General features: G+C 40.5%; 1 protein-coding gene across 2 annotated transcripts in view; it reads left to right on the top strand.

Moving 5' to 3' along the window:
* ARHGAP18 (Rho GTPase activating protein 18) overlaps nt 1-27,156 on the top strand; it is a 120,146-nt gene that overhangs the window by 71,606 nt on the left and 21,384 nt on the right. For both annotated transcript variants that reach the window (XM_055310765.1, XM_055310766.1), the window contains 6 exons: nt 2,328-2,503; nt 12,073-12,238; nt 14,911-15,002; nt 19,494-19,571; nt 21,715-21,874; nt 24,087-24,169. In XM_055310765.1, the coding sequence (XP_055166740.1) occupies nt 2,328-2,503; nt 12,073-12,238; nt 14,911-15,002; nt 19,494-19,571; nt 21,715-21,874; nt 24,087-24,169 (755 nt within the window). The remainder of the gene's footprint in view (nt 1-2,327; nt 2,504-12,072; nt 12,239-14,910; nt 15,003-19,493; nt 19,572-21,714; nt 21,875-24,086; nt 24,170-27,156) is intronic.

Raw genomic sequence — 27,156 nt, 5'->3', positions numbered from 1 at the left:
TATTGTGACTTAATTATAATTCCTCAGCTTTGAAATCAGTACAGGACATTTTTTTTTTTCTTTATGTGGGATGGTGGTAAGAGAATGTTGAAGGGGGGAGAAAAGAGTAGTTTTAAAATTCTTGTCCATAAACACTCTGCTTCCATAAAGGTAGCGTCTAATTTAAGAAAACAGCTAATCATTTTTTTCCCCCCTCTCAGAATGGTTTCCTAGGAAACTAACATACACATTCACAGTAAAACATAACAGTGGAACCCAGTGGGAAAGGAAAACTAAAATTGTGCTTTGACATTTAAGTTAATACTTGAAAAGTTAATTGTAAAGCGGTTTAGTTATTCTAATGAAAAAAATGGTCATAGGCTGTTGGAGGAGCAACATAAATAGCATAGAAATGTGCCATGGATGGCAGCAGATAAGCACCATCAAGGAACTTCAAATTTTTTCTTATTTTCGGAATTGGCATAGGTCAGTGTTTACTTACTTTTTTAACTGGGTGAGGCTACCAGGCCCACTGATGTAGTTTGCAGGGCCTGGTGCAAACTGAGAATGTGGGGCAATTTATTGAGATGCCAGGGTGGCAACAGCAGAGCATTCAACCCAGAGGGGGGCCCTGCTGAATGCACAAGGCCCTGAGTGCGCAGGTCATGCACCTGGAAGCCTGCCCAGCTTATCGGAAGGAAGTAATGAGGCCGGAGTTCTCTTTAGTCCTAATTTTCTATTGGGTGAAGCAAATAATTATTTTTTTAACTTAAATGACAATGGACTTTTTTTTTTTCTGAAGGCAGCAGTGTTCATAACATGTTTACATGTAGCATGCCTTTGTTAAATTTTTAAAGATATTATTTATTTATTTGACAGAGGGGGGGTGCACAAGCAGGGGGAGCAGGAGAGGGAGAAGCAGGCTCCCCGCTGAGTAGGGTGCTGACGCTGGGCTGGATCCCAGGACCCCGGGACCATGGCCTGTGCCGATGCTTAACCCACCGTGGCCTGTGCCGATGCTTAACCCACGGAGCCACCCAGGCACCCTAAGCTTTGTTAAATTTTGAAATTAACTGTATCTCTTGTCACCTTGATGTGTTAGTATTTAACCATATACATGCACTCTGTACATTTATTTTGTAATTCAGAGCTGCTCACCCTGAATTCTAAGTCTCCAATGGGAAAAAACAAACAAACCAGTAATCCTGTCATCGGTTTCAGGTTGTTCTTTTTTTTTTTTATATGGTTTCAGGTTGTTCTAATGTGAGTTGTGTTTAAAACAAAAACTTACCAAATCCTCAATGCTGTTTTCCCCAAAGCTCTAAAGCTAGTGTTTTCAACGAAGAGGTTTTCGAATGTTAATTCTTTCCTAGAAGATTAACAACAGACAAAAAAGTGTTAAACTTATTAGATACCCTTGAAATGTTGATGTAAGTATCCAGAATTTGACTGGGTTTGTAGTTGTCAGAACCTTAGTATATAATTGGGTGCAAGCCCTACTGGTTCCTGTAGCAGGTGCCTCCAGACCCGACTCCCACTGTGCTAAGTTTTTGGCATCAACTCTTGTTTTGAAATTCTTCCCGTGATAGGTAGGTAACATTCCAGAAAGGAGGTGCAGGTTCAGGTGCGGAAGGGGTCTGCTCCAGGAATCTATTTCACTGTGAGAAAATGAAATGATAAGTCACTAGTTCTAAAGTAGAACCAGCCTCTTTCAACTCCCCTCCCCCCACTTCTTGTTTATTCATTTTTTTAATTTTTTTTTATATTTTTTTATTCATTTTTTTTAAAGATTTATTTATTTATTCATGAGAGACACACACACACACAGAGAGAGAGAGAGAGAGAGAGAGAGAGTGAGTCAGAGACCCAGACAGAGGGAGAAGCAGGCTCCTTGCAGGGAGCCCCACGTGGGACTCGATCCCGGATCCCAGGATCATGACCTGAGCCGATGGCAGGTGCCCAACTGCTGAGCCACTCAGGTGTCCCATTTATTCTTTTTTTCTTTTTTTTTTTTTGCTTGTGATCTCCCACTGTAAACTAAGCTTTTGTGAGGCTTCCCATTCAGAGTTTGAGATCATCCCTCAGTGTTAGGCTGACCCAGTCGCAGTATTGTGACCTCAGAGAAGGATTCCACAACTGGGCTACGGGTTCTAGTCTCCACCTCCCCTCCTACACCCTCCATCCACCATTGGTAGGATTCGTGGAGTAAACTTTTTTCTTTTAAACTGTCCATTAATTATTGACTATAGTAAATAATCCTTGCCCCAAAGGGTTTTATGTAGTTGATGTAAAGAAGTAAAAAAATACTTAACATAAAATATATTAATTGATTCTCCCCTCCCCCCTAGACCAGGCATCGAGCCTAGTTGTTGGTGAAAAAGAGCTGATTCCACTGGTTCCTGAGGAGTCACCTGCCTCTGAAACAGATATCAATCTGGAGGTATCATTTGCGGAGCAAGCGGTCAATCAGGAGAGCTCCAAGGAGAAGCCCCAGAAGAGCAAAGGCAATGATGCTTCGTTACCTGTACGTGGTACTATTCCGGTTTCACTAAAATAGAGGAGCCTATTTTCCATCAGCTTTTTATTTTGGAAATTTCAGATCCATAGAGAAGTTGGAAGAAAAGTATAGCAAACACCTTCACAGGGTTCATGTAGATCCATTTGACAGTTAGCATTTTACAACGTTTGCTTTTCCTCTTTTGATATCTGTCTCTTGATATGTTGTGTTACCAGCTGCACACTCGCTTTTTTTTTTTTTAATTTAAAGGTTGATTTATTTATTGAGTGGAGAAAGAGACCATGAGGAGGGGAGCAGAGGGAGAAGGAGAGAATCTCAGATTCCCTACTGAGCGCGGAGCTCTTGGCGCTCATTCCCCTGACCCTGAGATCGTGACCTGAGCCAAAGTGAGAATCACACACTCAGCTGACTGAGCCACCCAGGAGCCCCTCACGGGTTTTTTGGTTTGTTTGTTTGTTTTTTTGTTTTTTTAAATAGGCTCGATGCACAATGTGGGGCTTGATCTCATGGCCCCAAGATCAAGAGTCACATGCTGTACCCCCTGAGCCAGCCAGGTGCCTGGCCCCAACTTTTTTTTTTAGCTTAACAGACATACAAACACAGGTATCATACTTAAGGAATTGCACACACTAAAAATAATAATTATACTTAACATATGGTTGTATTAAAATGTTCCCAACTGTCACAATATTGTCCTTTCTAGCTTCCACCTTCCCCACCTCATATGGGTCATATGTTGCATTTGATGTCCTATCTTTTTGGTATCCTTGACTCTAAATCACCTCCCCTGCTTTTTCTTTAATATTTTTGAAGAGTTGAAATCAAATTTCTGACTTTGTCTGTTCCTCATGACTAGATTCAAGTTAAACATTTTTGGCCTATCGCATAGATGAAGGCTAGGCCTCTGGTGGCATCATGAGAAGAGGGGCATGGCGTCACGTGGTCCCCTAATGGGTGATGGAAGTGTGACCCTTGGTTGGGGAGATGTTCACCAGGTCTCCCTGTTATGAAGATACTTTCCCCCCATGCGGTTAATACTAACGTGTGATGCTCGAAACTGTGTGAGTGTCCTATTTGTCACAAACAACCTGTCAACTACCCACTTCACCAGCCATTTGTGATCCTTGCCCGAAACAATAATTATACTACTATTTGAGAAATCGTGATTTTCTATTTTTTTTTTCCTCCCATTATGATTTCTTGGCAATCTTCTGTGATACTTGCTTGCCCTCCCTCTCCTCTTTTTGTTTCTGAATATCATCATGGACTGGTGACTTCCTTTTTTCAGTGTTTTTTTTTTTCCAGTGTTTTATAAACCATTATTATTATTTTTTTTCCCAAATTTACCCAAACTTAACTAGTAGAAACCCTTGACACTGGTTCCTGTGTCATTTTAATGTGCCCCATTCTTTTACTGCTTTGCTTTCTTTCTTTTTTTTTTTTTTCCGCTTTGCTTTCTTGTAGAAGATGCCCTAGGCTTGCTTTGTACTTTTTTCCTCTCTGACCTGAAAGGATCCCCTCTTCAAGGATCCCTAGTTTCCTTTAGTAGCAGATAGTATTTAGAGACCAACCAAGCTCCATGTACTAAGTTGTTTGTTGCTCCTGAATGTCTTATATTTAAAATATATATATATATATATATATATATATATTATTTATTTTGTGGAAATTCACATCTGCGAAAGCTAAAAAGAATTGTATAATGAACTTCCCAGTACTACCCCACTTGCCCATTAATCTGTGGCTAGTCCTCACCTATTCATACCCCCAACCAGTGCTCTGTTCTTTTTTTTTTTTTTTTAAGATTTTACCTATTTGATAGCACGAACAGGGACAGATGCAGAGGCAGAGGGAGAAGCAGGCCTCCCACCCCCCCCCGAAAAGGGAGCCCAATACTGGGCTCCATCCCAGGACACGGGATCATGACCTGAGCCGAAGGCAGGTGCTCAGCCGACTGAGCCCCCCAGTGCTCCATTCTGTGTTCATTTGCAACACATCTCTGAATATGTCATCATCTATAAATATTTCAATATGTAGTTCTAAAAGAGGGGTTTTTAAAGACATGCTCAGATTCCCATTACTGTACCTAAGAAGTACTAACAATTAATTTCCCATAGCTGATCAGTGTTCAAATTTCAAATTGTATCACAGATTTTGTTATTATTATTTTTTTCAGGTTTGTTTGAATCTGGATTTAAATAAGGTTTATGCATATGGCAGTTGGGTGCTATGTCTTGAGACCTGTAATCTCTCCCTCTGTCTCCATTCCTCCTTCACTCTCTTTGTCCTTCAAAATTTCTTTGTTGAAGGAACCTGGTTATTAAATTGTAGAGAATATCCCCCTCTGTCTGACTAATTCCTCATGTTCTCCTATTTCTTATAAATTGACCATAGATTTATCCCATTCAGTGTTTCTGTCTTTTTTTGGGGGTGGGGGTCAAAAATTACTTCATATATGATTATGTATCAAGAGACAGAATAGCTGCTTGTCTTTCTCTTTTTGTGCCATTAGCAGCTAATCAGTCCTTGATCCATTAATTTATTAATGTTGACAAGATGATGTTTTCACTTCTTTTATTCATTTATTAACTTGAATACTTTTAAGGAAAAGTTTCTCAAAAGTTTCTCAAAACGGTTACTTTTCATGCTCCAGTTTTCACTGTTTTGGTCCCGTAGCGTCTTTCACGAGGGACCAGTTTGTGTCATTGTATTTTAATTTTCTTGTAAAAATAGAATTTGACTCATAGGTGTAGACATATCTATGATCCTAGACAAAATTTCCTACGTATATCTGCTGTCATTTCTGCTCTAAATGTAGAATTCTCTGTTTCTGCCGGAAACCATGGCTCCATTTAGTAGAAGTAATAGTTCTGTAACTATGATCAGGACACCAGGACTGTTCCCTTCTAGGGGCTGGTCATGCCCCTTTAGGGGCTGGTCATGCCTAAAGTGCTTTCAGAGGCCAGAAGTACTTCTGTATCTTCTTTCTTCCCTGCCAAGAATAGTCGTCTCAGGGCGATATAATTAGAACACATATAATTTACTTGTTTGTTGTGTCTTCAGTTAATGCCTGGCATTCTCAGAATAACAGTACTACCTCTGCTATCAACAATATGATTACTAGAAAACAATATAAACTTGTTTTTCTTTTCTTCAGTTGTTTGTATCCTTGAGATATATCCTCAAAACACTATAATAATAAAATTACTGTGCTTTAGATTGTGTAGGATAGTTAGTTATTCTCCAGATGGTTAAGCCACCAACTGCATACCTGTTTGGGTTAATGGTTTAGTTTCATTTTCAATTTTTAGGGGTTGCTTCTTTTGGAATTTAATTTTTTTTTGTAAGCATGTAAAAATATTTACATGATCCAGAAGTCAGATTTAAAGCCTACATGTGTTAAAAGTCTGTCGTCATTCTGTTTTCTTCCTCCTCTTGGGTAAATTTACCTTCTGGGTAAATTCCTTTTCATTTTATCTTTATGGTTTATCCTTCCATTCTTAGATAAATGGTAGCCCACCACACACAGTTTTCTCAATCTTGATTTTTTTTTTTTTTTGACTTAGTATATTCTGGAGATCACCTCATAGTAATATATAGAATATTCAGAAATGGTTCTCATTCTCTTTTGTAGATACATCATATTCCATTGTGAAAATGCATCATAATTTACTCAATCATTTTCCTAATGGTGGACATCTAGGTAGTTTCCAGGTTTTATCATATATTTTTAAGAATCTGGGGTTTTAAGTGAAGGACGGTAGAGTCTAATTAAAAAAAAAATGAAGACGTTGACTTTTAAGTTGTGAATTCAAAAGTGGAATAAAATATAAATTAGTATCTATTGCAGAGACTTAAAACTTCCTCTCTTATCTCATTCTCTGCTTAACATTTGTGCTCCTGTACCTTCTTCACTTTCTTCAGGTTGTACCCCAAGCTTGAAATGACCTTCCCATTTCTACCTTCCTGTTGTTCCCTGTTGACCAAGGAAGTCTTACCCTATCCTTTGGGGACTAGTTTAGTATCTAACTTTGTTATTAAGTCTTTCCTGATTGTGAATTATATTAGATAAAAATCTATAAAATAATCCTTTAAGCTATTAAGAGGCCATGCTTTTGATAATTATTGTCAATATATTCTTGCATTTATTTATTTATGCATATATGCATCTGTTCATCTATACAACCATTTATCCACATGTCTTCTGGAAGGCATGGGCGTGTAAGCTTTTCACAAGCCCTCAGCATGGTTGATGGAATGAATATTTATATTCATCACTCCGAGGCAGGTGTCTAAGCAGATAAACCTTAAACTCCATTTCTACTCCATGCTCCTCTGCTTCTGTAAATAAGCAGTAAGCTTTATGTAATACATTGTTCTCTGCTGACTTCATTTTTAAATTCGTTTCCTTTTTCTTACAGCATCGGGTAGTTTTTGTTAATTCTTTATGATCTCTCACAGCAGATTCGAATTTCTTCTCTTAAATTTGGAGATCAGGTTTCATAACCTTTAATGGGCTACAGTTTGAAAATGGAGCTACTACTTACTGTGTTTTGTGTACCCTCTGTATCTCGGAAAATATGCCCAGTAATTATTTATTTCTCAAATGATCTCTGTAAGGTAGATACTATGATTCCCATTTCTCATACAAGGAACAGGTTAGATTATATATGGCATGCTAAGGCTTGGCTTCAGTGACTCAACTTTTGGAGCTGGACTTTTTTCTGGAAGACCACGTTGACTTCACGTAATGTGCCCTGAAGGTATACATGCATTTAATTTAGGTGGGAGTGTAAGTGGCTCTGTATTGGTGCTGCTGACAACTTGTTCAGGACAGCTTGAGATATTGTATAAATAAGATTCTGGCTTGTTGGGTCCATCATATACAATATAAATTTAATAATACTCCTTCATCCTGTTTTGGAGACTGAAACATTAAGGACATATGCAGAAATTTTTAAGATCATAGTTTTAAAATTATAACTGGTAAAGCCTTTATCTTAGGTGCACACCTAAATTTAGTCCTTAGGTCTTTATTTAGTGCCCTTTGGATTCTTATTGACTTATGTTTCATTCAAGCAAATTCTTGTTTTATAATGACTTTGGTTGTCTGGTAACACAGCTCTGTGGATACTAAAGGCTGAAAACTAGTCATGGAGGCCCCTGTTGGCAGTTTGCTGGAGAACAGAAAGCCTCTAGAGGAAGCTGAAGGACAGTGGAAGAGGTGTTTTAGGATTGAGTGAGAACACTGAAAATCTATAGCAGACACATACTTGTACACAATGCAGAAAGAGGTGTTTAGGGTTATGGTCCTAATTGTCTAGAAAAGGTTACTTCATGGCTCTTGCTCTCCATTTATTTATTTAATTTAATTTTTTTTTTAAGGATTTCATTCATTTGTTCATGAGCAACACACAGACAGAGGCAGAGACACAAGCAGAGGGAGAAGCAGGCTCCATGCAGGGAGCCCGATGTGGGACTTGATCCCAGGACCCTGGGGTCACGCCCTGGGCTGAGGGCAGACGTTCCACCTCTGAGCTACCCATAAAAAAAAAAAAAATTAGGAAATATAGAAAAACTAAATTCAAAAGTTCATTTGTTTAGAAAAGTGTTCATTCTCTGGAAATGACAATGAATGAAATATTGTAATAAAATCACATTTCACACATAGAAAAACATTAGGTAAGAATTGCGTTTCCTAGCAGACCCGAAAAAAAGTCATCTGTGCAAATTGACCAGGTGAGGATAGATTCTCTTGCTTCCCAAGTTGAGGCTAGAGTGACTTAATGTACTAAAGTCAAGTCCATCAAAGTCCATTATCACTGGTGAAGTGCCTAAGGGGCCCTTTGTATTGTGAGGGCTGCAAAAAGAGGGGTGCGGTCTGAAAGAGCTACCGGATTAATTCACGGTAACACACGGGAACCAATGACCTTATAGTTTTTGAAAAATTTTATTTCACTTCATTCTTGAAGCACATTTTTCAAAAGGCAAAGAGCTTTCTTTTGCTGAAATTGCATTGCCTTCTCTTATCCAACGAACTGAACCATCCAGTCTATTACTAAACAAAAATGACAGGAAACTTCATAAATATTTAAAGCTGCTGCTATGAATTAAACATTGGGATAAAGAACTAACTCCTTTCATTAAAGCACAATGTTAAATAAATAAATAAATAAAGCTCACGACATATTTTGCTAGGTAAATCAAATGTTTGAACTAATAATATTTCAGGTTTCTCTAAACATTTACCTTAGCTAATGCTTTGAATAATTGTGTTACATATGTTTGGCTTATTAGATCAATAACAACTGCTTTTAATGAAACATTTAGAACTTATAAAAAAAAAAGGTTGATAAATAGGATTGGTTCAGCCCTGCAGGAAACAATGCGATTAGCAGAACTGTGGGGCCAGGACAGAAGATAATGAAAAGTTTTGTGTGATTTTGAAAGTGGAGCTCAGTATGAATCACAGGACAATGAGGAAGCTTCCAGCCAGTGGCACCGCACCTCCCAGAGCTTGATGCTCTGCTCGTCTCCCTGTAGCATGTGTGTCTTCATTCATCGACTAGACTGGAACAGGACACCTCCAGTGTGCCAGGCCTGTGGTACAGTGGGGAGACCGAGGGGCTCACAGTCCTATATCAGTACTGACCAACCTAGACTTCTCCATTCATGCTGTGCTGGGAAAATGGAACAGAGCAGAATGGGGTTATTCCTGAATTTAGGATCTAGAAGATCTAAATTTGCATCCTTACTTTGTCACTGGCTATGTGGCCATATTTACTCTTACTAGTAATAGTAAGCCTCATTTCTCTGCTATAATAATTCTTACCAAAGGGGACTTTTGCAGAATAGGATAAAAAACCATTTATCAAATAAGAGTATTAGCCTTACCATTTCCCCCCTTACCTTACAGTAATATTTAGGAGAAAGGGAAAGGCATGAAATCTTGAGATTATTGAAAAGGCTCCATGAGAGAAATGTAGTAATAACACTTAACATTTCCTGAGCAGGTTCTGCTCTTATTCCCATTTTACAGATGAAGTGGCTGAGGCAGTGCAGAGAGAATGTAATTTGCCGAAGGTCACATAGCTAGTAAGTGATGGAGACAAGACTGGCCACCTGCAGTCTGGCTCTCAGCTCTCAACCCCGATGTGCTGCACCGTTTAACACTTACCCTGGAAATTCACTTAGCATATTTAATGATACCTATTGCTGTTTCATTTTGTGTTCTCATAAGGAAAAAATGTATTGTGAAAAGTTAAGGACCTGTTTTGTCCTATAGTGGACTCTTCTTAAAACTATAGCAGATTCTATAGAGGAAGCTTCTGTGAAGAACTGTGGGAGGTTCTCCTTGAAGTTGAGTTTGCTTGAGAGGATTGAGCTGCTCAGTTGCCTGAAGTTGTAGTTTTGGGAAATGCTCTAAGACAATGATGCTTAAACAGTGTAGTCTCATAACACCTTCAGGCTCTTAAAAAGCATTGAGGACTTCAAAAAGCCTTTGTTGCACCAGGCAAGAAGGATGTTGGGATTGAGAACAGTAACTACCATGGCTTCCAGCACTTTGACAAAACCCCAGACACAAGGCTTTCTGGCCAAGAAATCTGTGATTTCCTGTTTTCGGGGCATTTGTTGTCTCCCTGGACTTTGCAGCTCTGTGGAAGTATGCTGTGGCCGAACCAAGAAAGAAGATCTACACATAGTTGTACAGAAATTATGATTTCACGAAAGATTTTGAGGAGATGAACAAGACCACTGTAGATGATTTTGGAAAGTGAAGAATTTCTTAATTTGAATTTCATGGAAGTTTGTCACTGGCCTGTGTTCTTGAACTATGTAACATGAATATGGAGACTACAGAATAATTTATCTTGATAAGTAAACCACGAAGACTGTGGGAGTAGAGGTTTTGTTTATGTCAGTTATGCCTATGGATATGTACCATATTAGAAATTAAAAGCGAGAAATTTAAAAATTAAACCACTTTAAGTAAAATATTATGATTAACATAAATATTAGTTTTCATGAGAAATAGTCATATTTTCTAAAAATTAGTAAGAAGCGTGTTATGGTCTTTCATTATAGCAACTCCAGTGTCTCACTTTAGTAGAAGTCAGTTGGATGCTCACACCTACATCTGTAGTCAATCTGTTGCAAAAGCACCTATCTTATACTTTTGGAAAACTCCACTGTACTATCATGAGAGAATAGGAGTGAAAAAGGCAAATAATGTCTTAGGATTAATTATTAAACAGTTTTGACCTCATAGGCTCCTTGAAAGTGTGTTAGGTAACTTCGTGGTTCCCTGGGCCTTGCTTTGAGAACTGCTCTAAGACATGTCTTTTACACTGAATCTTACACCAGGAAGTGTTAACGATATGGTAAAAAAAAAAAAAAAAAAAAAAAAAGAAAAGAAAGAAAAGAAAAGAAAAGAAAAAGCAGCAAAGTAAAGGGAAATAAAAGGGAACCAGTTGAACATCCTTGGCCATTAAATGAGGAAGTCAAGGGTAAACCCAAAAGATATAACCTCTATAACCTTTTTTTTTTTTAATCAAACCATTGGAGAATGATCATAGTTTTAGTAGTCAGTAAATACAGTGGGACTGTAATTTGTCTTCAATATATTAGAGAAATTAATGTTTTTGCTTTCTGGTTTGTTTTCTTATATTTAATGTATTTAATATTAAAAGTGGCTGAGTAGGTAGTAGATAATATTTGCAAAAGGCAGAAAACAACAAAATACCACTTACTTGCCTGTGATGGTAGGTTCTTTAAGTCTTTTTATTCAATGGTGAAAGTGATAACAATAGCAACCATATATGGGTGCTTGGGAAGTGCCAGGCATTTACACCCCACAGCAGCCCTCTGAATTAGGTGGCCTTCCTCCCCGTCCTCTCCTCGTCACCCCCTCCCTGCTCCACCTGTTCCTCCTTCCTCCCGCCTCAAGCTATGCCTACCTCCTTCCTCCTTTCCCGTCCTCCTTCCCTTTTCCTCTGCTCTTTCCGTCTGCCATTTACAGAACAAGTAGTTAAACAATTGCCCGATTATTACGAGATGCCTGGTAGGCCTTCAGGCTTCAGGCTGCTGGTACCCCATGCTCCCTGTCACCCCAGTGCTGTACTCACTCATGGCTATTAGTCTGCTTTCTCTTCCTCCTCTTCTTCCTCATAGTTTCTCTTGACTTCTAATCTTCCTTTGTTCTGGAAGGTCAATAACTAGAGTTCTCTTTCTCCTTCAGCTCTACTGTCCTCTTAGCTCCTGGGATCAGTGTGCCTACTACATAGTGTGGTCACATTGTCTGTGGGACTCCACGTACTGACTCCCTGCAGGTGTGAGGGTCATCATCATGACAAGATGGCTCTTCATTCTGACTGGAGAAATTTTGTCACAGCTTTCACTGTTGCTACCCTGCGTACAGCTGCTTTCTATAGTTACGATTTTGTCGTCTTTCACTAAAAATGGGCGTAGACACTCTAAACCTTTACTCGCTTTCTATAGTTAGAATTTTGTCGTCTTTCACTAAAAATGGGCATAGACACTCTAAGCCTTTACTCTGTTAATGGTGTTTATTTTAGAATTTCAGATTGCCAAAAGACAAAACAGGCACCACCAGGATTGGTGACCTAGCACCCCAGGATATGAAGAAAGTTTGCCGCTTAGCCCTGATTGAGCTGACTGCCCTCTATGACGTATTGGGTGTTGAATTGAAGCAACAAAAAGCTGTGAAAATCAAAACAAAAGGTAATTTTGAAATTAAAAACAAAACAGTTGGATTTAGTTCAAAAGTAGCAAAGAGGAACTTGGCTTCTTTGCAGTATTCTCAGAGGGGGAAACACAAACACTTGAATATATCTAAAATTCAGATTCTAAAATACTGCCTTCAAAATTTTGTAACTTTAAAACTGTGTGCTACTCTCCAGACTATAGAAAATAAGGAGATAATCAAATATTTAATTGCATTGGAAGGAAATTCTGAATTAAGGAAATTTTTTTTTTTTTTGAATTGGGGAATCTTAAGTGCTGTCTCCTTTGAAAACTACGTTTAAAAATACATTTGGGGGGCGCCTGAGGGGCTCAGTGGTTGAGTCTGCTTTCAGCTCAGGTCATGATCCTAAGGTCCTGGGAACAAGTCCCACATCAGGCTCCCCACAGGGAGCCTGCTTCTCCCTCTGCCTGTGTCTCTGCCTCTCTTTGTATCTCTCATGAATAACTAAATAAAATCTTAAAAAAAAAAAAAAGTAAAAATACATTTCGGTGGACAGCCCGGGTGGCTCAGCAGTTTAGCACCACCTTCAGCCCAGGGTGTGACCCCGGGGTCTCAGGATCAAGTCCCACGTTGGGCTCCCTGCATGGAGCCTGCTTCTCCCTTTGCCTGTGTCTCTGCCTCTCTCTCTTTCTCTCTCTCTGTGTCTCTTATGAATAAATAAATAAAATCTCTAAAAAAATAAAAATACATTTGGTACATAAACTTCTTTATTTCTAAAATCAGATCTTGAAAAATGACTTTAAGATTGTTGCTACTGATCAATGACTTTTTGCTTATTTATTTGATAGGAAATACATAGGATAGTTAGCGGCCTGTCCCTGTGCTCATTTTTATTCTACTTTTAACTGTTTTGCAAAAACATTCTTTATGAAGAAAATCATACCATGTGACCCATAATACCACTAAATTATACTCATTGTGGAGATACACAGTTTTCCTTTTGTAAGCTTTGTGCTTTACCCATTATATAAGCGGACTTTATTTTTTATAATGTGATAGAGAACAGACACCTCCTTGGTTTTTATCTAAGATTTTATTGATCTGGAAATGCAGATAATTCTCTATTAACAAAGTTTAACTGTTTAGGAATCTCTGACCTCTTCTCTAACTTTTAAGTTCTCTCCTAAAGAGATACCAAGAATGAGGATTCTCAAGTTGCTATGGTAACATTAATAAAGACATGTCTTCACCTGATTTACGTTTTAGAGGCAATTTCTCTGTAGGACTGAAGTATACCTTCCCTCAAGGTCCTCTCTCCCATGCTGGGCCCCAGAAGAGCTCATTCTGTGCTGAGTTCCACTGAGTATTATAGCTTAAGGCTTGGGATGGTGAATTTCTGAGTTAAATGGTGCTTCTGATTTTTCGCAAGGCCATTATGGATAATGAAAGACTTTAGATGTTTTTTCAGAAGCTTGTCACAAAGCCTTTGCCAAATATAAAATAGAAATATAATTTAAATAGCTGTGACTCAGTGCTTAGGACTTTTAAAATGGCTTAGAGAGGCTTTTTTATGTTTTAGAATTGCTTCCTAGCAGAGAGAGAAATATTAAGCTATTCTCATTAAGAGTACAGCTATTAACAGAATAGATTTTCTTTCTGTTTCTTAAATATTTTTGCATCTCATCTAATAAATTCATCAACTGGACTCTTAATATTTTTGAAGGTTACTTTTTTTCATGATTCTTTTTAGGATTGAACGAGCACAAGTGGGGGGACTGGGAGAGGGAGAAGCAGACTCCGCACTGAGCAGGGATCCCTGTGCAGGTGATCCCAGGACTCCAGGATCACGTTGAGCCAACGGCAGACATTTAACTGACTGAGCCACCCAGGCACCCTTTTTTCATAATTCTTAAGCTACAAGTTATAAGGTTACTGGTATTCTCTTGAATGGCATCTCTATTGAGTGTCAGTTTCCAGTGTCCTCACTCCCCAATACAATTCCCCCTTTTCCTTGTTCACAAATGATCTATATCTCCCCTGATGATGTGTATTGCACTTCATTTAGTGATGGGGGTGGGGTGGGAGGTGCTATGCAGGAGCTATGCTCACACCAGACTGAAGGCCTGTGATTTTAACGTAGAAAAATTATAAACTATTACCTTTCATTTTTTCTGGAGTTATCCCCAAATATATGCAACTATAAATTTCAATTTAAGACTACCGAGTGTCTCTATTTCCTAAAGATTTTAAAACATTTGTAGAACAAGATCATAATGTTGACTGATTTCTCAAAAAACAAACATTTATATTTTTCTGTATTGTAGAATGTTGAATGTTAATTAACTATGGAAGAGATGAGTAATATTTGCTTTCGCTAAAACTTTTAATTTGATTACCTCTAGTAAATTATTTGCATATTTCACAGACTCCATGGCACTATTTCTCTTATAGGACAGTTTAACTTTTCTAATTATTTTGGTGATCATTTGCCCTCATTTGCTTAGCTGTCTTTTCTTGCTAGATTGCTATATAAGACCAAGACTTTCCTATTAAAATGTGTATAATTAATGGCTGGACAATGGCATCCACTTATTAGGGGCCCAATAAATAGTTGTTTGTTTGAATGACAATATCAGAAATCTGACGCCTTTTTTGTATTAGTATTTTATAGATGGATGAAAGAAAGAAATTTTATTTTTTGTTGCAGATTCTGGCCTTTTTTGTATTCCACTGACAGTGTTGTTGGAACACGATCAGAGGAAAGTACCAGGAACTCGAATACCCTTGATATTTCAAAAAGTAAGTAGGCCTAAGTGGGTCAGCTTGGAGAGAACATACTTAAACTAATAGAAGTTTTTTTTTCTCTTTAGGCATTCATAATATTTATAATACAGTTTTCCAATTGATGTGCTTTTTATTTTGTACTTTGATTTCCTATTCAGGAAACAAATTTGTTTCAAGGGCTTATAATTTTTATTTCATGGTGATGTTTTCTGTGGTATTACTCTAACTGTGATTACCTGGCATCGTTTTCCTGTCTTATATTAGTTAGCTTTGTATAATTGAGATTTCGCTTCTATAATACACAGGAGTGGGAACTGCTTATAAATTTCTAGGGAATTGCATCCTCATGAATATTTCATGCCTTTATGTATTTCCCAAGCTTTCCTATTTACAGTGAGGATGTCCAACTTAATTTACCAATGCCTACTTCCAAAGTAGGCAAAGAAACCATAAAACAGAATCAGAAAGTGATTGCTAAACTATCAAGTCACTGGTGTCATCAACACTCAGTTATTCATAAGGGGATTATCTATGGCAATATAAAAATTTCAGTCTAATCTCTGAGCCATCATTGTTCAGAAACGTGTGATAAAAGGCAAGAATGCACAGGGAGGAAGGTAGGTCAGATCCGTTACGGACTACCCAAGTCCCCTGTTACGGACTATGCGGCCCCAGCGCATTACAATTTCTGAACATTCAGGGCATACAGAGAGTGGCAGTAGGAATGTTCATGACTGACTGGCTCAACAAACTCATTCAATACTGAATAAAGCTCTGTCTACTTGGCACTGATGCCTCCGTTATTCCAAACTGGTCATTAGCTATCTTACCTACTAAGCTCTGATTCCATTATTTCTCATGGTCCCCATCACATCCATCTATGTCTCTCATCGTTTCTCCTGAAGAACGTTGCTCTACTTAGCAGCCTCTGCCAGCCACTGCCTACAGAGCTTGTATCTGTGTGGAGAGTGCTCAACAGGGCCTGTGATTAGCTGGGAGGCGCTGACAAATGTGGGCCAGATATTCATATTAATTTGAGTAAAAGGTGCATGTAACCACCACAGATGACTGTGCAAGGCAAGGATCTCAGCAGTATCCTTTCCCAGTAGACATGGGTTCTCCAACAAAACAACCAGTAACATGTGTGCGTGCGAGCGCGCATATGCTCAGCCATGTTCGTATAGAGAGATTTCTTTTAGAGAATTGGCTTACGCAAGAGCGGGGACTGGCAAGTGTGAAATAGAGCTGTCCAGAGGCTGGAAACTTGGGCAAGAGTTAATGTTACAATGTTGAGTCCAACATGTGTAGGTTGGAAACTCCTGTAGGCTTTCCATGTTGCAGTCTTGCGGCAGAAGTGCTGCTTCTTTGGGAAACCTCAGTCCTCGCTGTTAAGTCCCCCAACCGACTGGATGAAGACTGCTCACATTATGTAGAGTACTTCGCTTTACTCAAAATGTACTGCTTTAAATGTTCATTACATTTACAAAAATACCTTCACAGTAACGTCTAGATTGGTGTTTGACCAAAAAAAAGAAACCAGTGATGTGTCCCTCTTGACTTTATCAAATTCATCATCACATTAGTGAAGAGTAAGTTTTGGTCTTCACAAAAATTTAGGGAGGTCTCCTAATCAGGCTGAGGTTTGCATGCAGTCCGTATCATTTTCTCTGGAAATTGTTTTCTTATTTGTTTAGTCATTTTACATTTCTGGTCTTTTCAATATTCTGAAGACTCAGGTTTCCAACCAGTTTGAAGTTGTTAGGTAACAGCCTTAAAGATTTTTTTGTTCACATGAAAAATAGAAGAGAGTCTAAAGAGTTTACTGTTAGATAACACTCCTCTATTTGCATCCCCTCTGAATTATAAGCTGAATTCACTGAAAAAATCACAGTGATCTATCATTGAAAGATATTTTTTTTGAAAGATTTTTTTTTGATTGATCAACTGTCACCTCAATTAGGTTTTTCCTCAATTTTGTACAAAGGAAATAATTGGAAATCACTAACTTGCAAAAAGGTTTATTACTAGATTTTAAAGGATTATACTTTCTCATTTATTAAGAGTTATACCCCAAAAAAGAGCTTTAACAAAGCTTATCTAGTACCTGTGAATTTTACCTATTTTCTTGTTTTTTGTTTTTTTTTTTTTATAAATTTTTTTTATTTATTTATGATAGTCACAGACAGAGAGAGAGAGAGGCAGAGACACAGGCAGAGGGAGAAGCAGGCTCCATGCACCGGGAGCCCGACGTGGGATTTGATCCCAGGTCTCCAGGATCGCGCCCTGGGCCAAAGGCAGGCGCCAAACCGCTGCGCCACCCAGGGATCCCGATTTTCTTGTTTGTCTCGTTTTTGTTCAGAGGCACACTGTTTAAACCATATTCTCAGAATAAGTTAGGGAAATAAAATACTCTTAATTTTTACCTGTAGAGAAATTCTGACAAATTAGCAAATTCTGTTCTCACTGTTAAACTATTCAGCCAAATCAAAGATAATTTGTGTCCAAAACTTCTGACTTCATTTTCAATTCATAAATTCATATATAAGTATGGAATCTTAGGAAATGCTGTGAACATTACTGATAAATTCTGCAATGTCCCTTGTGAGATAAATTACTAAAAAAGAGCATGATTAAAATATATAGATCAATATAGTTATTTTCCATCTTTAAGTCTTGAAAATAAAAGGAGAGCTATAAAGTATTTATTATTTATATTTTAATAATGCAATATAATGTGGCTAAAAATGTTAAAATGAGAAATATGAAAAAACACATGGCATGGTTTCAGGTAATATATATATATATGTATGTATTTATGGAATGCTAGTATTCCAGATAAGAGAGTAATAAAAAGAAATATAAAAATTCAGAACTCACTCTTATTCAGTTATTTAGAAATCATCCATTTTCCCTGTATATTTAATGAAAATTTGAAAGTCATATACTATTGCTAAAAACTAATTTGTTCTAGCAGCTGGCATAGAATTTTATTTTTTGCTAATAGATCATTTTAAACATTTTATAAGATGAAATAAAAAAGATTGTTCAAACATTGAATAAATTTTGCATGATATTATTTGATAAGTTTGGTTTTAAATCCTTTATTGAATAATGCCTATCTAATCTAAAATAATTCGTGTAAAGTTTTTCTGCCTCGGTTTATTATCTAGAGTAACTTGAAAAGTGTGGTCTTGGGAAACATTCTAGTTGAATTTTTAAAAATCATGCACTGCTTTGACTGGCCAGAGATAGTTCTTTCTTTAGCTAATAATAATCCTTAGGGGAATTTCAAAACTACTCTTTGCTTTATTCCTACCTGACTCCCTGAAGATCAGTGCATTCTTTGGCTGTAATCCAGGGATAGGAAAGATGAGGTCATTAAAGAAAAATTGCCTCCCTTCCAGTGTCTACATGCTACAATCTATATGATTTCAGAGCATCTAGACAAAGGTCAAAAGACCTCAGTTTATGATACCTTGGTTTGCTCCTAATAGACACTTTTATAAGCAAGGGAGAAACGGTAAGCTTTATGTAGTTTATAGAGCCTTGGTAAATCATTAAAGGAAGTTTCCCTGGAAAAAAATAAAATTTTACATCCTTTGGCACTCTGGAAGATTTTATGCATTTAAGGGTGTGTGGAGAGATCATAGCAAATTTGGGGATGAGTGAAGAGTAGGTCTGTCTTTTGTTCTGGGGCGGGGGTGCGTGGTGGGAGGAACAGCTATGTGAGGCTAGGTAATTGCCTTATATTTAACTTGAGGACAAGGAGATTGATTTCCCTAAAATAACAGAGTTTCCCCTAAAGCCTTTGCGCCCCACCCAGAGAATACATATTTCAGTTGGAAGATTATTCTGCCAAGAATTAACCACTTTTTAATCCTCTTACTACCTTCCAACAGTGTCGTTGTCATTTCTCTGTTTGCCTTTTTTCTTGTGGGTTCCTGCAAAAATCTTTGTTTCCTTTTTTTTTTAAATGGGGTTCTGGAGCTAGATCCGTGTGCACTCGCTGGGTATCAGGTGTGATTTAGAAGCCCTCTATGGGAACTGATTTTTATCTTGGGTTACGACTAAAAGCTGAAAAGCTTAAAAATGAGTATTTGCAAACGGGTGTTTTGTTTCGTTTTGTTCTTGTTTTTTCCTTCAGACCATAAATAATCCTTTCAAACAAACCAAAAAGGAGATGTAAGTGTGCAAATCCTGGAATTTCCTAAGATTTATTTGACTGCAGGATGTATGTTTCTGGAAAAGCAGAAGCACGGGTGGTTGTGGTGGCTCTTAAACCATGGGCATCTCCAGTCTCGGCCCGGGGAGGGCGGGGGGGGGACCTAGGAGTCCCCCCGCTTTTCCAAGCTCCACCTGGAGCTTTGGGGCTGTGGCCGCGGTAGAGGCGGCTCCCAGGGCGGCCGTGCGGGTGTTTGTGTGGGACGAGCCCGTGTCAGGGTGGAAATAGGTGGAAACGGGTGGAAACGAGTTGCCGAGTGAGAACGTTCTTCTGTTTATTCGCAGCTGATTGCTCGAATCGAGGAGGGAGGCTTGGAAACGGAAGGCCTGCTGAGGATCCCCGGGGCCGCCACGAGAATCCGGGTAAGCGCGGTCCTCGAGACCATGGCTGCCCCATGAGACACCGCCTATGGGGAGGCCTCCAGGCCCGGGGCCAAGTACACTCCGGGAGCCCCTGCCGACCTCTGTGGGGGAGTCCATGTCCTTCAGAGTGGCCGGGTAGCGGGAGTAAGGCTCTGGTGAGCAGAGAGGCCAAGGGGCCCAGCGGCCTTGCTGGGCTCCCCGAGGTGCCAATGGACAGGACCCGCAGAGCCGCCGCTGCTCCCTCCTGACCGAGGCAAAACAGGAGTCAACATGTGATGGGCTGAGGCTGGGCGTGGGGAGCTGGGGGAGGGGGGGGCTGCGACGGAGGGACAGGCCAGAGGGACAGGCCGCCGGCCTCCTCAGGTGGGGAACAGGTCCCGAGGGGCCTCCTCAGTGGGGAGCGGGGCCGAGGGGCCTCCTCAGTGGGGAGCGGGGCCCGAGAGACCTCCTCAGTGGGGAGCCGGGCCTGAGGGACCTCCTCAGTGAGGAGCAGGCCCGAGGGGGTGCCTCAGGTGGGGAGCGGGGCCCAAGGGGCCTCGTCAGGTGGGGAGCGGGGCCGAGGGGCCTCCTCAGCCTCGGAACCGGAGGCCAGAACCGGAGGCCGCGGGGCTCCCACCACACAGTCGCGTCAGCGCCCTGGGTTTGAGCAGCCAGACGGCCCCGCTCACACACTCACTGCTCTGGTGCCCGGGTTGTCCGCCTGCCCCTGCGAGGTCCCTGAGGCCGTGCTGCGACCCGTGGAGCTTTGCTAAGGCGCCATGTGTCAGCCCTCCGCGGACACCTAGGGCAGCGAGAGACTGTGGGGCGAACCCCGATGAAGAGCGCGTTGTCCTGCAGAGAACCGGAGTCTGAGAGGGACGAGGCACGACCTGCATCCCCACGGGCTGGAACCCTCGGGTCCTGCGGCTGCAGCACTGACTCCCGCAGCGTGACACCCCCCTGGGCCGGCACCCGCCGCCCACGGTCTGAACACAGGCGCGCTCTCCATGTGTGGCGGGACGGCGGCCGCCGAGCTCAGCTCCCGGGACTCCTCAGAAGGTGGCTCAGTGGACTTGGCAGCGCCCGTTGCCTCAGCCCCGTCAGGCCACAGCGGCTCCTTGTACATAATTTAAACCTAATACGCAGAGTTTTGGGTGGTCTTTCTCCCCCAATTTTTTGTACTCTCCTCTCTTCTCCCCCCTTCCGTCCTCCTCCTTACTCTCTACGTCCCTCCCTCCTTCCCTTCCGTTGCCGTCCCCCCTGCCCCCTCCGGACTGTCCCTTCACCATCCCCCATCTGGGCTCACCTCTGTTGGTCGGGCTGTGCCAGGTGGAGGAGAGGATGGAGCTGCGTAGGGAAGAGCAGAGTGCAATAGGTTTCCACCTCACCAGAAAAACGAAGAACCTTCTTCGGGAGAACAGTTAAAATCATCAAGGACGTGACAGGAGCTTGGAAGGATTTCTAACCTAATAGGATTTATGCCACAGCCAAGAGGCCTGTGGGAAACAGTCACTGTGAAGCTAAAGTGACTGCTAATAGCTTGGCAGACCTGCATCCTCGGTAGCGCCGCTGCCTCTCATTCCGTGCGGCCGCCCGATCCTCTGCGCCCCTCTGCGCCGAGGCAGGCGCCCTGAGGGGTTTTCAGGCCTCACCTGCTGTGGAATCTGGCCTCTTCCATTTCCCAGGTGACCGGTCGGAGGTGGCCTCCTGCCCTAGGCCCGAGACTGAGGACCCATATTGTCACGGAATGTGCTCCTGGGCGATTTAAAACAGAGTTTTTAAAAGTGATTTTTAATGATTGAATGAAAAATTGGAGTATTCTTAAGCCAAGCCCCCACATGCAGGGGCCGTCTTAAGGAATCTTCTAGTTAGACCTTTGCTGCGTGAGGTCTGTCACGCCCTCAGGAAAATGTCTACGGTCTCGGGTTTTGCGGCCTGGGGTGGAAGGTTTCGATGGTCAAGTACACCTGGCAGGGTTGTATTTTTCTGAGTGACAGGGAACTGTTGACCTCTTAGTTCTTCCAGGTTCTTCTCCGAAGAGTAGAATCTCTTGTAAAGCGGGAAGAGTAGCATCACGGGCTCAGCAGGAGGAAAAAAAAAACCCACACTTACTGGTAGCTTCTTCTTCTTCTTCTTCTTTTTTTTTTTTCCTTCTGCCTTTCAGAATCTTTGCCAAGAACTAGAAGCAAAGTTCTACGAAGGGACTTTTAATTGGGAAAGTGTCAAGCAGCACGATGCAGCCAGCCTGCTGAAGCTCTTCATCCGGGAGCTGCCCCAGCCGCTGCTCAGCGTAGAGTACCTCAGGGCCTTCCAGGCTGTCCAGGGTAAGCGCCCTCTCCCGCCGCCCACACCGACCACCCCACAGCACAGAGAACAGAACCGCATCCACTGGTCCACCCTGGTGGACCATGGCCTCGGCCTCCGCGAATGCGCATCTCCCCCTACAGGGATGATAGGCCGCTCCCCTCAGGGGCAGGTTGATTGCACGCCCAGTCAGCAATACAATGCATTTTCTTGTTAAGCCTGGAACTTCACATTTCTTGTGTAATAGGATGAGTCATGTCAGATCTGATATGTTTTTCTTGCCAAGTGTTAAAAGCAACACTTACTGGAGAAGCTGCGGATTAACAGTTATCATAAGAGCACAGGAGATGTGGCACAGGCAGTGATTATTTTCCTGAAAAATTAAGTTCTGAGATTGCCATGCAGAAACACGGAACAAACTACTTGGCTGCCTCCACGGAGGGGGGTTGCAGACTTCGTACATCTTGCCATTTTGTGGTCCTGGGCAAGCTCCAAGTTAACGTCTCCATCGGTTCTTGATTCTTTTCCGGTGAACACAGAGATCTTAGGAGGTTTACGTACTGCTGTCGTTATTCCCTTGAGTCCTGGAGGGCATCAAAAAAAGGAAAAATGCCATCAACATATTCTAATGACCATATTTTTAACTTCCAACCTGAGACACCATGAGAGGGAAAGGGTGTCACTGCTGATGATTACGGTGAGCGACAGTGTCCACCAGAACTGTTCCAGGCTATTCCATTTTTTTTTTAATGGAGATATAATTGACCTACATTTTTTTTTAAATTTATTTATTCATAGAGACAGAGAGAGAGAGGCAGAGACACAGGCAGAGGGAGAAGCAGGCTCCATGCAGGGAGCCCGATGTGGGACTCCATCTCGGGTCCCCAGGATCACACCCCGGGCTGCAGGCGGCGCCAAACCGCTGCGCCACGGGGGCTGCCCGAACTACATTCTTAATGTACAAATAATGGTTCAATATTTGTGTATATCGGGAAAGGATCATCACAGTACGTCAGGTCAACACCCATCACCGCACGCTCTTGCAGAATTTTTTTTCTTGTGATGAGAACTTTTAAGATCAACTTTCTAAGCAACTTTCAAGTGTGCAGTATGTTGTTATCAACTGTAGTCACCGTGCTGTACATTGTGTCCCCATAACCTAGCTATTTTATAACTGAAAGGTGTACCTTTTGACCCCCTTCCCACCCCCCTCCCTGCAGCTTCTACCAATTGTTCTCTGTATCTATGATCTTAGTTTTTGTTGTTTGTTTTCTAAGATCCCACATAGAACTGAAATCATCTGTATTTGTCTTTGTCTTATTTTACTTAGTATAATGCCCTCAAGGTCCATTCATGTTGTTGCAAATGGCAAGATTTCATTCATTGTTTTTTTTTTTAACAGCTGAATGATATTCTATTGTTTTCCAGGCTATTCTTAAAGCGTGTATTGTTGAGATGATTCCCATGTATCATCTCATATCATATTTCTTCAGAATTTCTGGGGGAGACATGACTGAAATCACCTTGTGTTTAAAATATTTTTAATGGTTAAGTTATGCTATTTTGCATACACTCTTTGATTATTGGTTCAAGGACAAATTGATTCCGAAAGAGCAAAGTACCAGAATGACTCCAGATATCCAGGTGTATTACTTACAGGGGTTAAGGGCTATTAAAAATGATAAATATCCATGATAATAATGTACCTCTTGGACTCAGTCATTGTGAGTTGGTTTTCTGATTCATTCCACAGACATTTATTGAGCATTTACTGTGTTCCGGGCTCAGTGTTACATATTCCTCTTGGAATCGATGGGCCCTTACCATGGGATTTGTCCACTCACCAGTGAAGAAACAAACTTCACAGTTGCAGATGCCCCCTGACCCCGTACCACGGGAGGTCCAACTTTCTGTGTCTCTTCATTGGGGAATAATTATCACACAGAAGTTGAAATGATTTCCAAAGCACTGTTGTGTGTCTGCAAACATAAGGCCGCTCATCATATGATCACAGTTGGAAGTGAGCATTCGGAGAGAGAGAAAGCTCTAACGCAGCAGCTGCTTGTCCTCATCTCTCTCGAACACACTCTCAAGAATGCTCGCTGCTCGGTTGTTGTGTCTTACATTTCATAGTCATGTTTGTGCCAAATAACTTTTTTCTTACAAAATGAAAAAAGGATATTAAAAAAAAAGGTTTGGTAAAGAGTTCAGATTTATTTAATCTGTCTGCAGATCTTCCAACCAGGAAGCAACAACTCCAGGCTTTGAACCTTCTTGTCATCCTCCTGCCTGATGCAAACAGAGACACACTTAAGGTCAGTGGATTCATTTACATTAAATATCCCTCAGAAAAGCAGAGGAATTTCTCATTATTTGTCACAAAACAATGTGGTGTTTTCATGGACATGTTTGCAGTAGGCTACAAAGAAAAGACCGACTTTTAAAGATAGATGGTGGAAGTGTTTTAACTCTTTATTACCATATTTACTAGGCTAGTCCTGTTAAAAGTATTATCAAGTATTTAATTTTTGCTGTAACACTTCTACCAAAACCAGTGAACAAGGTTCATTTTTTTTTTATTTGATGGAAACATGGGTGCTTTTGGTTTTTCCTTTTTATTTTCCTACATTTTCCAAATTTATTTAATGAACATGTAGTAAGTAAAAAAATGTATGTTTAAAAAGGAAGTAATAAGACTCGTCAGATATAACCTACTGTTCAGCCTAAAGATGTTGTATTTGTAGTTCTAGGCAGTATAGTTTGAAGTAAGTCGTAATGATGATTTTTCAAGTGTTTGGTTAGCCAAAAGATAGACCGACTCAAATAAATTCTAATTATTTCTCTAAGGGCTTACCCTGAGGTTTTGATTTACATCATCATTTCAAAGTGACTTGGTCTATATGATTTAATACCGTTTATAATAAGCATTGTCAGAGGCTTTTAGAATAACCAGTGGATTATTCCTACCGATTTATTTTCTTAACAGCAAAAGTTTATAGAGTAGTTGTGCAGGTTAATTATAAACTTATGAAAGAGAAAGGAAACTTCTAAAATATAGTTTAAAAACAGTATTGGCTTTAAGTTTTGCCATTGCCTTAATAAATTGTTTTTATATGGCTAACGGCAGAACCCTTGCCCTTTTGCTCCCCACATTTCTTTCTATTTAAAATGAAAAATCATGCCAAGAAATTTCATGTCAAGAAAACAAAACCAGTTGGTAAATCTTGAGAGTTTTTGCTGTACCTCATTAAGACTCCTTGAACTGAAGCTGGGTGGTAGTTCTTTCATGCCCATGGAATGAATGTTAATAGTCAACTTTTCTGGATGAAAGGGTTTACGAGGATTACTGGAGTAAAATCCCTGCTTCTCTACGGGAGAACTTCTAAAGACTTACTCCCTTTACTAATAAGTCAGGAGGAAAAAAAAAATCTTTTGCTTCACTGATGGTCACATGCTGAGAAGGCAGCATTAGATGTTGTTTTTTTTGGGGGACAGAGGCCAACTCCAGAAAGGATCACATTTGAACATTGTGTGACCAGGGTTGCTGGGTAAGTGTAGATTGTGGTCGAAGTAGAAATGGCGTGGGGACCGATTTCCAGCCTACTTGTCAGCTATGCCCTGACACAGAGCCCTGAAAGAGAAATTTAATCCATCTTTTTCTCCTTCACATGCAATAAGATTATACAAACTGTGTGCGATGGTCCTGTGAATGACAGTATAAGGCGGGCATTGAAAGACACAGGATTTCCTTAAAACATGTCTGCATTCAAATGAGTTCAAATAATTGTGAGAGGAGACACTTATTTCCAGTATGGTTACTGTTGGGAAAAGGTGGTCTACAATGCAATTTCAGAATTTGCCTTCAGAATTCCAGGCGGCGTACTGTTTTGAAATTGTTTGAAAAAATAGTTTTTAAAATTTTAGAATAGTTTTAATTTTTGTTTATAAGGTTACTGGAAGTACAGTTTCATTTTTTTTAAATTTTATTTATTTATTCATGAGAGACACAGAAAGAGAGAGAGAGGCAGAGACACAGGCAGAGGGAGAAGCAGGCTCCATACAGGGAGCCCGATGTGGGACTCGATCCCGGGACTCCAGGATCATGCCCTGAGCTGAAGGCGGCACTAACCCACTGAGCCACCCGGGCTGCCCGGGGGTACAGTTTTATAAATAAAGTGGGAAATACTTTTTTGGGATAACAAAATCGGAAAATGCCGAAAAAGTGTAAATTTAATAATTAACCTTTATTTAAAAGCTTAATTTTAGCTAGTCTTGATAAATGTTTCAAATAAGAATTCTAATAATAGAAACATTGAACTAAGAATGCCATAGGCACGAGAAAATAAGCCATTTACATTTAGTTCAAAGTGAAGGAAAACTCTATCACAAGGTAATTTCAGGAAGCTTAATGCAAAATTCCCCAATTTTTATAAGCCTAGTAAAAAGTCAGTTCCTATCTGGAGGAACATGATCATGGGTGTGACCTTTGCAGACTATTACTAGAGCACATCGAAGGGTTAGGAGGCACTGCATTAAGCACCATGTCCTACTTTAAGCCTAAAGAGACAGGTGTTTGGGAAAACTGCTTGACCAGGATTTGTTGTTGTTGTTGTTTTTGACCTTGGATTATTGTATATTTGGATCAGTGATCATAACTACTTTCGACTTGGAGGAAGAAAGAGGACTGATGTTAAGATATCAGTGGGGGATCTGTGTTACTATAATTATTGGTGTTTATTTACTCATTTATTTGTATTTATCTTTAGGAAGTTAGCTCTGTAACATTGTCCTGCTCAATCCTGGCAGGCTGTGAGATTAGTATTCCTGTTTTATGAATACGAAGATGTTAAAGGGCAGATATGTCAGAAGTTTACCCTAAGATCTCACACAGCTAATAACTAACTGTGCTGGGACTCAAACTGGTTTTCAGGGAGTGAGACCAGTGAGGCTTGTGTGACACCAGACTAGTGATGCTTTTTAAAAATTTTTTAGAGTGAGGGGAGGGGCAGAGGGAGAGAGAGCATCTTAAGCAGGCTCCATGCCCCTCGAGGAACCTGACAGGGGAGCTGAGATCAACAGTGGGAGGCTTAACTGTCTGAGGCACCCAGCTGCCTCTGATACTTTTTTAGCAAGGTCACTTCTTCTGTGTCAGGTAAGAAAAAATATGTCTGAAGATGAAGTGCTTTTGGCAAGGGCCAGGCTAACATTTTATTAATTTCATATCGGCACACATGCATATTCTAATATTCTGATAGTAATAGTTTGTATAATCTTATTGCATATGCACACCACAATTAAAGTG

Source organism: Nyctereutes procyonoides, unplaced genomic scaffold, assembly GCF_905146905.1.
Source record: "Nyctereutes procyonoides isolate TBG_1078 unplaced genomic scaffold, NYPRO_anot_genome, whole genome shotgun sequence".
In the NCBI taxonomy this organism is placed as follows: Eukaryota; Metazoa; Chordata; class Mammalia; order Carnivora; family Canidae; genus Nyctereutes; species Nyctereutes procyonoides.
The sequence above is the reverse complement of the archived record's forward strand: the minus strand, read 5'-3'. Positions and strand labels throughout refer to the sequence as shown.